This window comes from Pleuronectes platessa, chromosome 7 (assembly GCF_947347685.1).
Source record: "Pleuronectes platessa chromosome 7, fPlePla1.1, whole genome shotgun sequence".
In the NCBI taxonomy this organism is placed as follows: domain Eukaryota; kingdom Metazoa; phylum Chordata; class Actinopteri; order Pleuronectiformes; family Pleuronectidae; genus Pleuronectes; species Pleuronectes platessa.
The window spans coordinates 23,950,232-23,964,508 of NC_070632.1; the positions used below are offsets into that span (position 1 = coordinate 23,950,232).

Sequence of the window (14,277 nt, forward strand, 5' to 3'; positions counted from 1 at the left end):
GGAGGACCCTACACAGGGTCAATCCACAGAAAGCTTTGAAAGACCGGTCAAGGAGCATATAGCATCAAGTCACCCAGCAACACTCGACCTACTCCAGTTTGCATACCGCCCTCACCGATCCACTGAAGGTGTCATATCGACAGCACTTCACCTGAGCCTGGCATATCTGGATGTTCTTCATAGACTTCTGTTCCGACTTCAATACAGTCATAACCCAGTTATTATCATCCCACTGTGCAACTGGATATTGGACTTCCTCACAGGCCGACCAGAAAAATATCTCATGTACCTAGACAACATGTTTAGATATACTGTAAATATAAGGACAAGCCCCCAAATATGTTACGGCCAAAAACAGAAGTTGAAAGTCCAGCTTAGCCACAACCTTAAATGGAGGATAAAAACCAAGTTCTGATTCCAAACAGAAGATGAAGTTTATTTTCAAAATTGAATATAAAATAATTATAATTTACCAAACAATGGGAGTCTAGAGGGTCTGGCCAAAAATCGCAAAAAGATGAGGAAGTCTGGGCCTGCCAACGGGGACCGTAGGACCTAGAGCTTCCTCTCCTAAACTAATAAACATCAAGGTAAACCTAAACTAGAAATAAAGACCGGCAACTTGACTACCAGACCTCCAGCTTCAAATAGAAAACCGCATTGTTGAACGTGATAATATTGCTGCTGCTGATGCTGGGAGAGCAGAGCAAAGAGTAAAAGGGGAGGGAACAACAGGAAGGTGGGAGCAACAACACCTGTTCACTAATGTCCCTGTCAGATGAATGGAAGGAATCTTCACTGCATTGGATTTGATCTTCTTTAACTCCTAGGATCTTCAGTTTAATTAGCTTAGAAATCTGCAGAGGTCATCCAGGAAAGATATCTCCTTCCCTGTTTCGAAAATCTGAACAACAGTTGTTTTTTCCACAGCTGTATCAATTACACCTCAAATATGCATTTTCTGCCATGGCATGGCGATAGCACTAACATTAGCTAATGTTCAGCTAGCATAACATTAACAGTAGCTCCATTTTTCATTAAGTCGTTTTCCCGGCTTTCCTTATTGTGATATCGACTGAATTCTCTGCCCCCACCTTGTAATTTTCATGATGTCTTATTGTCGGATCTCTCTCTTGGTTCCTGAACTGACCTGGAAGTAAATAGACCTAGCTGAAAAACTTTTGCGAAATAACACAAAATAATTTCAGAGAAAACGCACAACTTTTCAGGGATCTAGCAAAATTAGCTTTTCTTTTTTTTTTCCCCAACTAGATTTTCCTATCCTCCATTTGCCTTGGTGAAAACAAAAATGTATTTAAAGGATTAATAACCTAACTAACACTGCAAGGCATCATAATATGAAGCTGAACTGATTAATATAATGTTAATATATATATGATTTTGATTTGATAAATATACTGTTACGTATACATTAGTCTGATAAAATGGTAATATCTTATTAAGGCTGTCATGTGTATTGAAAAAAATATTAAATCTGTGAGTAACAGATTATAACATAGTAGTACATTTTCTATTTAAATGATGAAAGAAGACAGAACTTCCTAGAACGATTTTTTATTCATGTGAACATTTTGATATGTTAATAAATCCAAAATGTGCTATCAAAAAAAAGCTTTTATAAATGAATGGGTGCTTGTAATATTAAATAAAGATTTTCATCAATGTCAAATCCAATATTTACCGGAACAACAAAACCAAAAAGTGACCAAAAGTCTTTGTGTTGCTCAGACCCAAACCTACATATCAACCAAAATATCAAACAATACACTGGTGTTTAAAATATCACTATGGCCCTCATATGTACTTCATATATGGAATATTATTGATATATTATTGGAAAAAATATATCTCAGGTACATCGTTTCAAGCATGTGAAAAAACGTTTAGAATGTGACCACACCCCCCGTCCAAATAAAATAAATATTACTCAGCAGACACTACTCATTAGTCCGGGGACACAAATACAGACTTCCCTCTTGAACAACGATTCAAACGGACCGCTGAGCTCAGCAGAGGCCAAGTTTAGCTGTTACTGATCATGTTTCAGTTATCAAGTCAATCATAATATATCTCTATAGGTCAAGATAAGCTAAATATGTTACTTTCAGGTAATACTTTTGTTAAATGAAAATGGTTAAAAAAAGGATGCAGTATGTGATGGGTGCTTGTTTTGGGTGTAACATGCACTAAACCAGCAGATTGCCATCTACCACTCGCTTTAAAAAGCAGATGTGATTGCATGTTAGCAGACTGTTATAATAAAGGTGGGTCTGCTGTTGAGTTGTACCAGGGCTCCATGTTAACCCTTCGAACATGTAGATGTATCTTTCACCTGTCCAGGCACAAAGGTCCATTATCTGGATAGAAAAATTAGTTTATCATTTTGTTTGTGAATGCCGAATATAATATTCAGACAAACTGCTGAAAGCATCCAAACTGTGTCAACAGTTAATGGTTGAATAGATTATTTGCATGCACATTAAGGTATTGGCCCATCGCATCCTAGTAGTTTAGGCCATAAAACAAATTACCAGAAGCTGCTTTGTGTCAATAGGAACCTGATTGGTCCTGTTCAGATGCTGCATTATCCTCCCCTGCAGGAGTGTCCCACTGACATCCTCGAATGTGTGTGATACATGCAGTGGTGTAAGGGGGATGACAGGATCACTATCAAGTCATACCTTTTTTTTAGGGAATGACCTATTGTGAAACAATTTCATTAAGAAATGTTGTATAGTTTTAATGTGGAACATACAAGGGAAAGTATTTGGCTTTTATTATTCATGCCCCTAGTTTGAAAAGGAACTTAATGTGGATACCTTCAGAGGAAACATCTGCTTTTGCATTTTCCCCTTAGTGTTTGTTACAAGTATTTAAGATGTAGTTTCTTGTTTGAGTTAATGCGTTTTAAGTGAGAGAAGCATCAAGCTATGTTTGTTGTTGTTTTTAATTCATAAAGAAACCAGTAGTCACAGACATTTTGTTGACAGGAAAAGAAGACAGTTACCATGGAAACCTTTGAAAGTTTTGTTAATTTCTGACTGACACTTCACACAACTTTGATTGCACAAGGTTAAGAAAAGTAGGAAGCATTGCTCCCATTGCCCTCTGAACATTTTAATGCTTTGCTGTTTTTTTTTATAGGTGACAACAAGTATGCTTTGTATGACATGACTTTTTTATGACTGATGCCAAAAGCAACATTTTTAGTCTTTGGGAAAAGTAGTTTTAAATCCCAGGCAGACCTAGTGTCTTCAGTTGTACTTTGGACAATTAGGAAATGTATTTGCTTTTAAATGCTTTAAATTTATTATGCAAATTATTTTTTTTGATGAGTGAACTTTTTATTCATCTTCACAGAAGAACTTTTCTCTGAAACAGAGCAAATTCAGCCAAACTAGGGAAGTTTATATTAAGATTACTATATAGTCAAAGTTTCATTTTAACACAATAGTGTGTGTGTGTGTGTGTGTGTGTGTGTGTGTGTGTGTGTGTGTGTGTGTGTGTGTGTGTGTGTGTGTGTGTGTGTGTGTGTAGGTTTGAAAAAACATAATCCTCAAAGTTAATTTTGGTTATCAAAACATTTTTCACCTTTTACCATTTTATATATATACATACAAAAATGACTAATATTTATCTTATCAGAGCCCCCCCCCCTTTCAGGCCGGTGAGTTTGACTCTGTCTTAAGATCATGTTTTGATAAAGTTGTTGTAAAGGCAACAGATAGAATGTGGATTTTATACAGTATTTGTGCTGGACAGGATTTACAGGGAGTTATTGGTTCTCTTTAGTTAGCTTCTACTCCTCCTCCAAGGTGCTTTTGGACATGAAGCGCAGTCCTTCTTGCCTCAGTCGGTCCAAGATCGGCCCATAGACGTCCTTTGTCATCGGAGCAACCAGACCCTTCGTGTTGATTTCGCCTGAAGAGAGCAAACACAGATTTAGTTTCACTCAACAGCTCAGTGACATCATTTCAGGATTTTCAGGAAGCTGCTTGTTTCAGTTCATTTTGGAATATAAAGAACATCACACATCAGGCCTCAAAGGACAAGCTAACCTTAGCTTTGTGGACAAACAGAATATCCTAATGTCCCTTTACAGACTGACAAATGTTAGCTTCACACTTTAACTGTTTAGTCACATATTTTGTTTAATATATTCTACCTTGCAGCTTATTTTGGCCAATTAAAAGGTTAGAAGCTTGGTTAGAGCTTTCTTATGTATGTACGGTGTAAACAAATTTTGGGGTCATTATAAAACTTTAGCAGAACAAATGTGAATATGGAGGACCAGTCAGTCTAGATAATTAATGGGAAACAACATTTTAACATGGCTGGATTGGCCTTGGTCTTTCAGATTTTTACAAAACATAGAGTTTCATTAAATTGCTGTAAGAGGCAGAAAACAATGGTCCAAAGTTATCTTACTGACCGTCGAGAACCATGCGAGCAGCTATGGCTGCTGGGTATCCTACAGTCTTAGCCATGGCAGAGAAACCATTAGGGTCACCATAAACCACCAGGCTGACGTGTTTGGTCTCCAGCTCCCCAGTCGGGTGGCGAACCCCCACGTCGTTCCTCAAGATGATCATGTCTCGCTCACCCTTATCTGACCACGGGAGAGAAGTCAAAAGTTTGTGTTACTAGAATTATCAAGGCTTGTGCAGTGTTCAACATTTCTTATTTAAGTCTTTCTTAATACCATATAGAATGAAATTTAATAACACATGAACAAAACTTGTTTCATATAATATCAATAAAAAAAAAGAACAGTTAAGACTAGTAGTAATGGGCTACTGATTGATTGATAGGTGTTTTTTTAATACAAGTATGTTTTTAATCTTCAACATAATTTTTTCAAAGAAAATCAGATTCCAATGCTTGTAATACTTTGCAAGACATGCAGGTTCCCTGATCAAATTGTTTTCTTCTGTCTTGTGGTAATAAAATGAGGCTGTTTCTTACTGAATGAGAGCTTGGCCTCCAGATGTTTTGTCAGAGCAGCCAGAACGCTGTCGGCCTGAGGCACTGCCTCGTCGCTCAGCATCCCAAACCTGAACACAGAGAGACGGGATAAAAAACAGGACTTTTCCTCACAATAAAATAACCTTCACAAAGCCGTATTAAAAGCTTCAAAAGAAAATTACTCCGCTTTAACACCCCGCCGGCGCTGCAACAGCCTACACATCCTTGGCTAAATCTAAAGAGATGAGCAGCTGCTTTTGTTGTTGCTTTGCTGGTGAATTGAATAAATGAACAAGTCATTCAATTTCAGCTGTAAGCACGTTGGCTTTTTACCCTTTTAAAGGCAGAGATGGAATGTTTCCAACAGTTCACTTTCACTGTCAGAGGAATTTATGTTTCAATGTTAGCGTGGCCCTCTTCCGTTCAGCGCCAGCAGCAGCACCACAATGATGGCACGGAGCCTTGATCTGAAGACACCCTTGGAAAGGTTGATTTAAATTGAGGAGTGTGCATGCTACACCACTTCAGGCGTCCTCATTAAGGAGAAAAGTGAAAAGTGTAGAGAAGAGGAACAGCCTCGGCCTTGCTCTTAGCTACCCATCTATTGATGTTTACTTTGAAGAGACATCACATCTGCCTCCTCTGCACAGACCGAGCTGCACAGACAAATGGACATTCAGTAAACTAGTCGGTGGATTTGATTGTTTCACCCCACCAACAAGCTGTTGATTAGAGAGTGCTATGGAAGAGTTGGTGACATTTATGACTTTTAAAACTCACTTGCCTGCATGAGTAGGGAAAAACAACGGGCCAAAACCAAGTTAAACACCAAAATCCGATTTTTTTTCTTGATCTGTTTTAGTGTATTACAACTATCATGTGAAATGTATTATAATAATAATTTTAATGACAGCAAAATGTTACATTTGCAATGCTTCAATCCTGGTATAAAATAAGATGAACTCTGGGATTTCATTGAATTATATTTTGCCAAAGATAGAGAAAAGGCTGACCTTATAGCTACAGTTTCAACTGCCCGTTATGCGTAATTTTTCACACCTTCAGTTTGTCATGACATGTAACTACAGTAATAAGGCCGTTGCAAAAACAAATTACGATGGAGACAAAAAGCCTTTTAAACCCAATTAAACCTGTGGTTAAGCTGCCATCTTAGTTTTTGTCTCATATCACAGGCTTTGCTGTAGTTAAACTACTTTATATCACATATATATGTACTAAATTAAAGATTGAATATAATGTTAGTTTCATTATAAATAATTGACTGTAAATAGTAAACTGTAAAATTAAAATAAGTTACACAAACATCTTGTAAATACTTTTTCTTGCATACACATGGAGATATTTGACATCGACATTCAGACGCATTTCAAACTAGAGTCACGTTTGATAAACATAAACACATAGTGTCAATCCTGGCAGTCTAATGAGATCTCTCACCATCTCAGGCTGTCCATTCTGAAATCATCCTTTTCGATGTGTTCATATACGGCTTCTTCAAAGGCCGCCTGGGACAGAGAAGAGGACAATCCGATCTGCTTACAGAGCAGCTCTTTCTGTAGAGAGGAGAGAACTGATAAGAACAAACCATGTCCATCTACTAGCCCACCTTTAGCTCCAAATCTGTCTCCTAGCCCATCTTTAGCTCCTTGCGTGTCTCCTAACCCATCTTTGGCTCCTAGCCCGTATTCTGACCAATCTTTGGCTCTTAGTCTGTCTTTTAACCATACTTTAGCTACTAGTCTGTCTTATAGTCCATCTTTATCTCCTAGTCTATATCCTAGCCTATCTTTAGCTCCTTGCGTGTCTCCTAACCCATCTTTAGCTCCTAGCCCGTATTCTGACCAATCTTTGGCTCTTAGTCTGTCTTTTAACCATACTTTAGCTACTAGTCTGTCTTATAGTCCATCTTTATCTCCTAGTCTATATCCTAGCCTATCTTTAGCTCATAGACCGTCTCCCAGTCCACCTTTAGCAAAGTCTGCCTCCTAGCCCCTTGTTTGCGCCTGTCTCCTGTCCTATATTTAGCTCCAAGCTTGTATTCTGACCCATGTTTAGCTCAAAGTCCCTCTCCTAGCCCATCTTTAGCTCCTAGCGTGTCTCCTAACCTGCTCCTAGTTTGTCTCCTAATCCAATATTTAGGTCCTAGTCTGTCTCCTAGCCAATCTTTATCTCAGAGTCTGTCTCCTAGCCTATCTTTAGCTCTTAGTCTGTCTCCTAGCCTACCTTTAGCTCCTAGTCTGTCTCCTAGCCCATCTTTAGCTCAAAGTCTGTATCCTAGCCCATCTTTAGCTCAAAGTCTACCCCTAGTCTAATCTTTAGCTCCTAGTTTGTCTCCTAATCCAATATTTAGGTCCTTGTCTGTCTCCTAGCCAATCTTTATCTCAGAGTCTGTCTCCTAGCCTAGCTTTAGCTCTTAGTCTGTCTCTTAGCCTACCATTACCTCCTAGTCTGTCTCCTATCCCATCTTTAGCTCAAAGTCTGTATCCTAGCCTATCTTTAGCTCCTAGCCTGTCTTCCAACCCATCTTTAGCTCAAAGTCTGTCTCCTAGTCCAATCTTTAGTTCCTAGTTTGTCTCCTAATCCAATATTTAGGTCCTAGTCCGTCTCCTAGCCAATCTTTATCTCAGAGTCTGTCTCCTAGCCTAGCTTTAGCTCTTAGTCTGTCTCCTAGCCCACCTTTAGCTCAGAGTCTGTCTCCTAGCCCATATTTTGCTTCTATTCTGTCTCCTAGTCCATCTTTTGCTCCTAGTCTGTCTCCTAGCCTACCTTTAGTGAGTATTACCTTCAATTCCTTAATTGTCTGTTGCTCCTGTTTTTAAACACGGGGTATAAGACACTTTGAGAATTCGCTACATGAACCTTTAATGGGCTCCAGGGCTAAATATTGCAGGTGGGCCATCATTATTTATCTATTTCTCATTGAATCTTCGTTCAAGATTTTTTTTTAAAAGATGGGGAGATAAAAAAGATTTTATTAAGAGTTTCAGAAGGACAAGGGGCAGGATTTAAACTTATCATCTTTTGATTTCTGAACATGCGGCTCTGGGTTTCTCTTTCATCTCAGAAGGATAAAAGAGCGCAAATGTTAGCTGCTGTAAACTCATCAATGTCAGAAAGCCGAGGCTCACTGCAGCCTTGATGCTGACAAGCAGCTATTGACAGTAATAGACTCTTCAGCAAACCCACTTCCACAATCAGACGCTTCAAGTGGAAGAGCTGCAAAACAGCTCATTTTATAAAAGTGAGTGACAGACTGGAGAACGAAGCGTGAGGCACAGCTCAGCTGCCTTTCAACCATCTATTCAAAAGTTTTCATGATCCCTTTAAAACAAACAGTGAAAGCATCGTCAGCTGAGGTTCTTACCCAGGAAACGGGAGATGAAGTGGGCTGCAAGATGGGACAGGGCTCGCTGTTTATCAGACCCAGTTTGACAAAACCACTCATAGCCTTGGAGAAGCCCTGAGGGAAAGAACAAAAGCTCAAGTGAATCACAATGAACACAAGAAACAAAAGATTCTTTGAGAAATAAGGTTTATGCATGAATATATTTTTTAGGTTCAACTGCGTCTAAAACATACAAACTGTTTTGAGACAATAAATCAGTCATTTCCACAACTTTATTTTCACATTGTTTGGGATTTATTTGGACTTTCGAGGACACATAACTACAGTGATTAACTTTTATTTTCCCTTTCTAACTGCTCTCATTACAATACTTCCCATCGTATCTTACATGTTACAACAAATCCTAGACGTAACAAACATGACCACAACATGAGATAAGATTTTTCCTGTATTAGCTTCACTTCATTGGATTACTATAAAATGTAATATATAATTTTAAATTATCCTCCTCACCTACAAAGCCCCTCATAATATGGCACCATCAAACCTTAAAGAGCCTGTATTACCATATCACCCCACTAGAGCACTGCGCTCCCGTAATGCAGGCTAACTTTAAGGCAGGCGCATGCTTCTGCAACTGAGGCTTTTCACGCAGCTGTGTCGAAGGACTCGTTTTAATTTATGCTTCTCCAAGGGTTGCGCGTGTTGCAAAGCAATTCACCGCCAGAACACTAGGCGGAGTAACGTTTTTTTGTCGAAGACGGCCTTAGAGACGCCTTCTTTCTTCTTGGTCGACTGTTTGTTTACATCTCCACGCCGTCTCCTCAGAGCCTTTTTCTGGCGAACAAATCCGCCAGTCAGTGACGGGTTATACAAGTGGTCATACTTTCTTATCTCTTCTGCCAAACGCTCTTCTATTTGGTTCATATTCGGTCTTCTAAATCTTCCGTGGTTACTGCCGGTATTATGGGGCATGAAACCGGAAATGCTTCTCCGGAAAGGATATAGTTAGCGGACCAATCACAGCCTTGCGGGCTGCGTGAGGCTTGCGGAGCTTTGCCGTATAGTTACAAAAATTGGGCGACGCACGCACGCATGCAAGAAGGGGCACGCAAGGGCTCTTGCGCTTGCTTGCCCCTGAAAACGCATGCTTCTGCCAGCTTCTGCCAGCTATCAGTGGAAGTGTGTGTGTCCGTGTGTGCTGTACCTTGAAGCGCAGGGTTCCTCTGATCAGTGTGTGTGCGGTCTGAATGCCGTACGACTCTGCATATATGGTGCTGTTACGATTGGGAAATCCCTCCAGGTTGAAACCAGGAAAGATATCCAGTGGCATGGTGGAGTCCATCAGAGAGCCGCCAGCCGGGATGCTCACCTCCTGGTCAAATCAAAACATACACAGATTCAGTTTCTTCTTCTTGACTTGAGGAACTGTAATTATTGGAGCAAATTCAGAGAAAAAACAACATATTGTTCTTTTATGGTAAACTGGAGCCACTGTACCTGGTTGTCTTTGAGGAAGACGGCAGGGCTGATGGTGTTGAGGAGGACGCCGTACGGACTCCAGCTGAACTTGTAGCGGAGAGGATTGTCTGAACATTCCGGAGCAGGAAGACCACCACAGAAAGAGCTGTAGAACTCCACCTGAACCCAAAAATGATTTATATTCAATTCAAGTTTACTGACAATCAACAGGTTTAAAATAACTACTTCAAAATGGAAAAGAATCACCATATGTATTTAACTTGCACTGCAGCAGCTTTACAGCAGCTTGTGATGAGGTCTGACAGAGAGTTAAGTCAGTCTACTGACATGAAGACATGTAAACTACAAAGTCTCCATATGTCACGATTAGAGCATGATCAATACAGATACAAATTTGTTTGATATTGACCAACATTTTTTGGTTTAGGAATTCATTCAAATTACAGCTGAGTGGGATACTTTACCACGAAATAGTGCAACATCCATATTATTAATGATTTCTATCTCACCAAACAGACACATTTACATAAACTTTGTTTGACATGCTGTTGCACTGATACTTTTTATTTCATTAATTAAAAAGTACATTTATTCAAATAAAACACCCAACATCCACTAAAAACACAGAAACAAACTCACCTTATGGGTCATCGTTCACGAGCATGGTCAGTCAGTTTGAAAACAGGAGTTACAGATTTCACTCTAAAACAGCCCCTGCTTCTCAAACAGCTAGTTCTCAAACTATGCACTTGAACTCAGAGACTTAGTTGCTCGCACTTATATATTTCCTGAGCTCCAGCTCCTGTGTGTGTGAAATGTCCCCACATCTCCCTTGCGCTTAGATTTCTTTGAGCAAAATTCCTAAAACATGAATGACACCTGTAGATATAACAAATATAATGTTCAACTTTTGCACACACAGACAAAGCATGAGCTCAAGAAGAGAAGCTGATGCGCAGCAAAAAGTCTGACTGCAAGCGCACAGTTTAGGCACAAGCATAGCTAGTCTGAGTCCGAGCAGGGGTTATTGGAGTGTCGGCGAAGTGTTTTGAGCGATGGTACAAATAAATCTAAGGTAAAATCAAGTCCTGCTCTCCAACTGAAAGACCACACTTGTGGAATGTATGAATTCAAAGTGTCATGAATTGTTGTCATTAATTGATAGTTGAAAAACTTTGCTCAATCACACACATCACTGCTACGCGCCATCTCTGACAAGTATCATGGTGATTTTGAAGGTAAAGTAAAGACAGAATGTAGAGAAACGATAAAGACAATCCTGTTTTTGGTTGTGTGAACATCATTACATCTGGGAACTAAGGCTAATGCTCTTGGACAAAGGTAATATTCTTTAAGAGGCTTTCACAAGACTCATTCTGATAGACAACGTTACGCAGACAAGTTCTGTGGCGAATGAGCTGCTAAGAAAAAGCCTAGAAGGTGAAATCTCCTTCAGAAGGACAATGTGTGAGGGAACCTTGTTGCTGCAGAGCTGCTACAGAGCCAGACACGGAACGAAGGACCCTCTGTGTCAGTTTGTCGAAAAGAACCATCAAGGAGCAGTTTACTGAAACAACATAAGTTACCAAAAAAAACTAAGGGACACAGCTGAGCATTTCCAAACACAAGGGAGGGATTTACGGTCTGCACAAGCCAAATTATTTGATCAAGTTATTTTGGCTAAAACCAGCTGTGAGAAGCTATTTCAGCCATTACAATCAAGGAAAGTGTGACAAAGTAAATAAAGTAAGTTAGCTTTATTTGCATCACCTTTCACAGATATAAATTCATGAAGTGCTAAAAATCCATAAAAATATACAATATGGAAAACCAGTATTAAGGTAGAAATGTTACAGAAATTGAAATGGCCCTAGATAGGGAAAAGGTTCCTCGCCCCTGATTTAATAAATCAATATGGCAGCGAACAGTCTGCACCGACATGTAAAAACCAAACACAACTTATCTCATACACACACAAACACAGTCCGAGTGTGTGCCGTCTCACCGTGCAGCCTTCGGCTTTGGCCGTGTCGATACACTCCATGGCCAGCATGTGGTCGATACCCGGGTCCAGTCCCATCTCATTCACTATGGTGACGCCCGCCGCCTCCGCACTAAGACACACACCCACACACACATTCATTGGTAAATAGGAATTAAAATGATATTTTCTGTTAGTTTTTCAATATATTCAATCATTTCTTTCATATATCTTATTTCCAAATTTGATCATTTATTCATTCAACATTTATTTTTCTTTAGTCTACCATCTAAAAATTAAATATATCAAATGTGAAAACTGCAGCAAAACAAGTGCCCACTTGTATGGAATGGTCATGAATTCTTAGTAGCCCTGTTTTATTGTTGTCTGTGGTGTAGATCACCTGCTCTGCAGCTCCTTCATGGCAGGACTCAGGTAGCTGGCGGTCACCAGGTTTACCTTCCTCTTGATGCAGTGTTTGGCGATGAGCGGGTGGAGGGTGTACGGCAGCATGCTGAGGAGCAGAGGGAAGACAGCAGGTCCTTCAGTGGACTGGTGAAAGCTTAGGCTAGTCGGACAGTTTAGGACTGAGCCTGACAAACGTATTTATTATACAAACTAAACTTATTGTATGGCTCCTGCACTTTCCAGCAAATTTCCTGAAACCTCTCCTCGTAATTTCCTCCAAGTTTATTGGTAATTACCAGTTAATTACTGGACTTTTTTACACAATTTGATACTTATTGAGGGAAAAAGTAGTTTCGACATTTGTTAATTGTGTTTGAGTTTCTTACTAAAGGAAAAGTAGTTTTATTACTTATAATTGATACATAATTGTGCAGCCCTTCTTTCTAATATCGTAACAATTCACGGCTAAATTAGGACAAATTATGAAAAAAGCTTCCAGGAAATAATCTGCAAAATTTGACCTGTTGGATAAAATGTTCACATAATACTGGTAGTCTACTAATGTATTTTACAAACCAGAGGTTGACCATCAGCCCAATATACCTGAAAATAATTGATTTAGAACCAAAATAAGACACCTAAAAATGATTTGGTCCAAACTAGAGACAGTTGGTATGCCTGCATATGGAACAAACCATTTGTAATACAGTGAGACCGTAGTGTGTACTGCACCTGATGACCAAGTCATGATCTTTGATCAGAGAGTCGAGGTGTCCTTCCTGGCTGCTGGCATCCAGCGTGATGGGGATGACGTTGGGATATTTGGCTGCCAGCGCCTCCGCCTGCTTCAGCAGCATCGACGCTGTTACACAAGGTCACTCAGGTTAGTAAAACAGGTTCGACTGGTTGTGCTGTACATTAGTTGTACATTAGCTGCAGGCAAATTGTTTGAATACAAACTATATTATAGAGGTTATACTGTAGTATGGCACACAGCAGACAGAAAGGCCTCTTGGGCTCATGAACAAGACAGTGAGTTCAGTGAACTTCAGTGTCCTCCCAGTCACCAGATGTGAATCCAGTCGAGCATGTTAGAAATGAGGTAGAGCAGGAGACTGGCAGCATGAATGTTCAGCTGACTTTTCAGCAGATATGATGTGATGCAATCATGTGAACTTGAAGCAGAATCTCAATCTCTCATCTGGAATCAATGAAACAAGGAACTGAGGCTGTTTGAGAGCAAATCCGGGAACAGCCCAGAATCAGTCAAATTTTCCTCAGAGGTGAATGAACTTCATGATGTGACCTTTGAGCAGCTGATCAAGGGAGCTGAAGCCAAACCAGAGCTTTCAGCTCCAGCAGTAAGGCAATTTCATTCTGATATTTTAACAACACTATACTAAAATCCAACTTTGAACCAGAGCCATTCTCCGCAGTGTGTCACGTGGTTTTTTCTTATCTTTCAGTAAGTGTTCAAACTGAATATATTTTAAATCACTTCATGTATTTCGTATTAGTTGTCTGTAATAACAGAAGGACAGAACTCTATAGAAGTTTTAAGAGAGCAGAGACCAGAAATGACTTTAGAAGACAGTGTTATTGATTTATAGATATGCACCAAACCTAGAAACAATTTCAGCCTCTTAGTTTCTTGATTCTGTTCCCAAGGTAATCATTATTTCACCTTAACCCTAAAGGTGCCATTTACTTACAGCAAGTGCTGTAGCGGATGACAATTTGTCTTTGAATACGTGAAGTTCAGGTAAACGGTTCATTTTTTATGAAAGCTCGATGAAAGAAATGCTAAAATGTATATTTTTGAATTTAAGTTACAAAAGTTGGTTGAGGAGAAGCATGATGTGAGGACATCATCTTCATGTTATAATGTAACACAAATATCGATCCCATTGTCAAAGCTCTGTGCTGATTGATTTCACTGATAATAACAATTTATCAACTAATTCCACGAATCTCAGTCTGTGGATCTCTAAAACCGTTCAGTTTATCAGCTTCACACTTAGCATGGATCAATATTAATTCATTTGATTTCAGT

The 14,277-nt window shown here is 39.5% G+C and overlaps 1 protein-coding gene across 2 annotated transcripts in view; it reads right to left on the bottom strand.

The window, feature by feature from the left end:
- Positions 1-1,559: 1,559 nt before the first annotated feature.
- Positions 1,560-14,277, bottom strand: part of aass (aminoadipate-semialdehyde synthase) — a 32,521-nt gene continuing 19,803 nt past the window's right edge. Inside the window, exons 15-25 of one of the 2 annotated variants that reach the window (XR_008339159.1) lie at positions 12,957-13,086; positions 12,220-12,330; positions 11,841-11,949; positions 9,854-9,994; positions 9,561-9,728; positions 8,372-8,467; positions 6,445-6,560; positions 4,987-5,075; positions 4,454-4,630; positions 2,658-3,942; positions 1,560-2,615 (exon numbers count right to left, since the gene is read on the bottom strand). Coding sequence is in view for 1 of the 2 variants with exons in the window: in XM_053427076.1 (XP_053283051.1) it covers positions 3,821-3,942; positions 4,454-4,630; positions 4,987-5,075; positions 6,445-6,560; positions 8,372-8,467; positions 9,561-9,728; positions 9,854-9,994; positions 11,841-11,949; positions 12,220-12,330; positions 12,957-13,086 (1,259 nt within the window). In the remaining variant the exon portion in view is untranslated. Of the gene's footprint in view, positions 3,943-4,453; positions 4,631-4,986; positions 5,076-6,444; positions 6,561-8,371; positions 8,468-9,560; positions 9,729-9,853; positions 9,995-11,840; positions 11,950-12,219; positions 12,331-12,956; positions 13,087-14,277 lie in introns of both variants that reach the window. The other variant, XM_053427076.1, reaches the window with a different exon arrangement.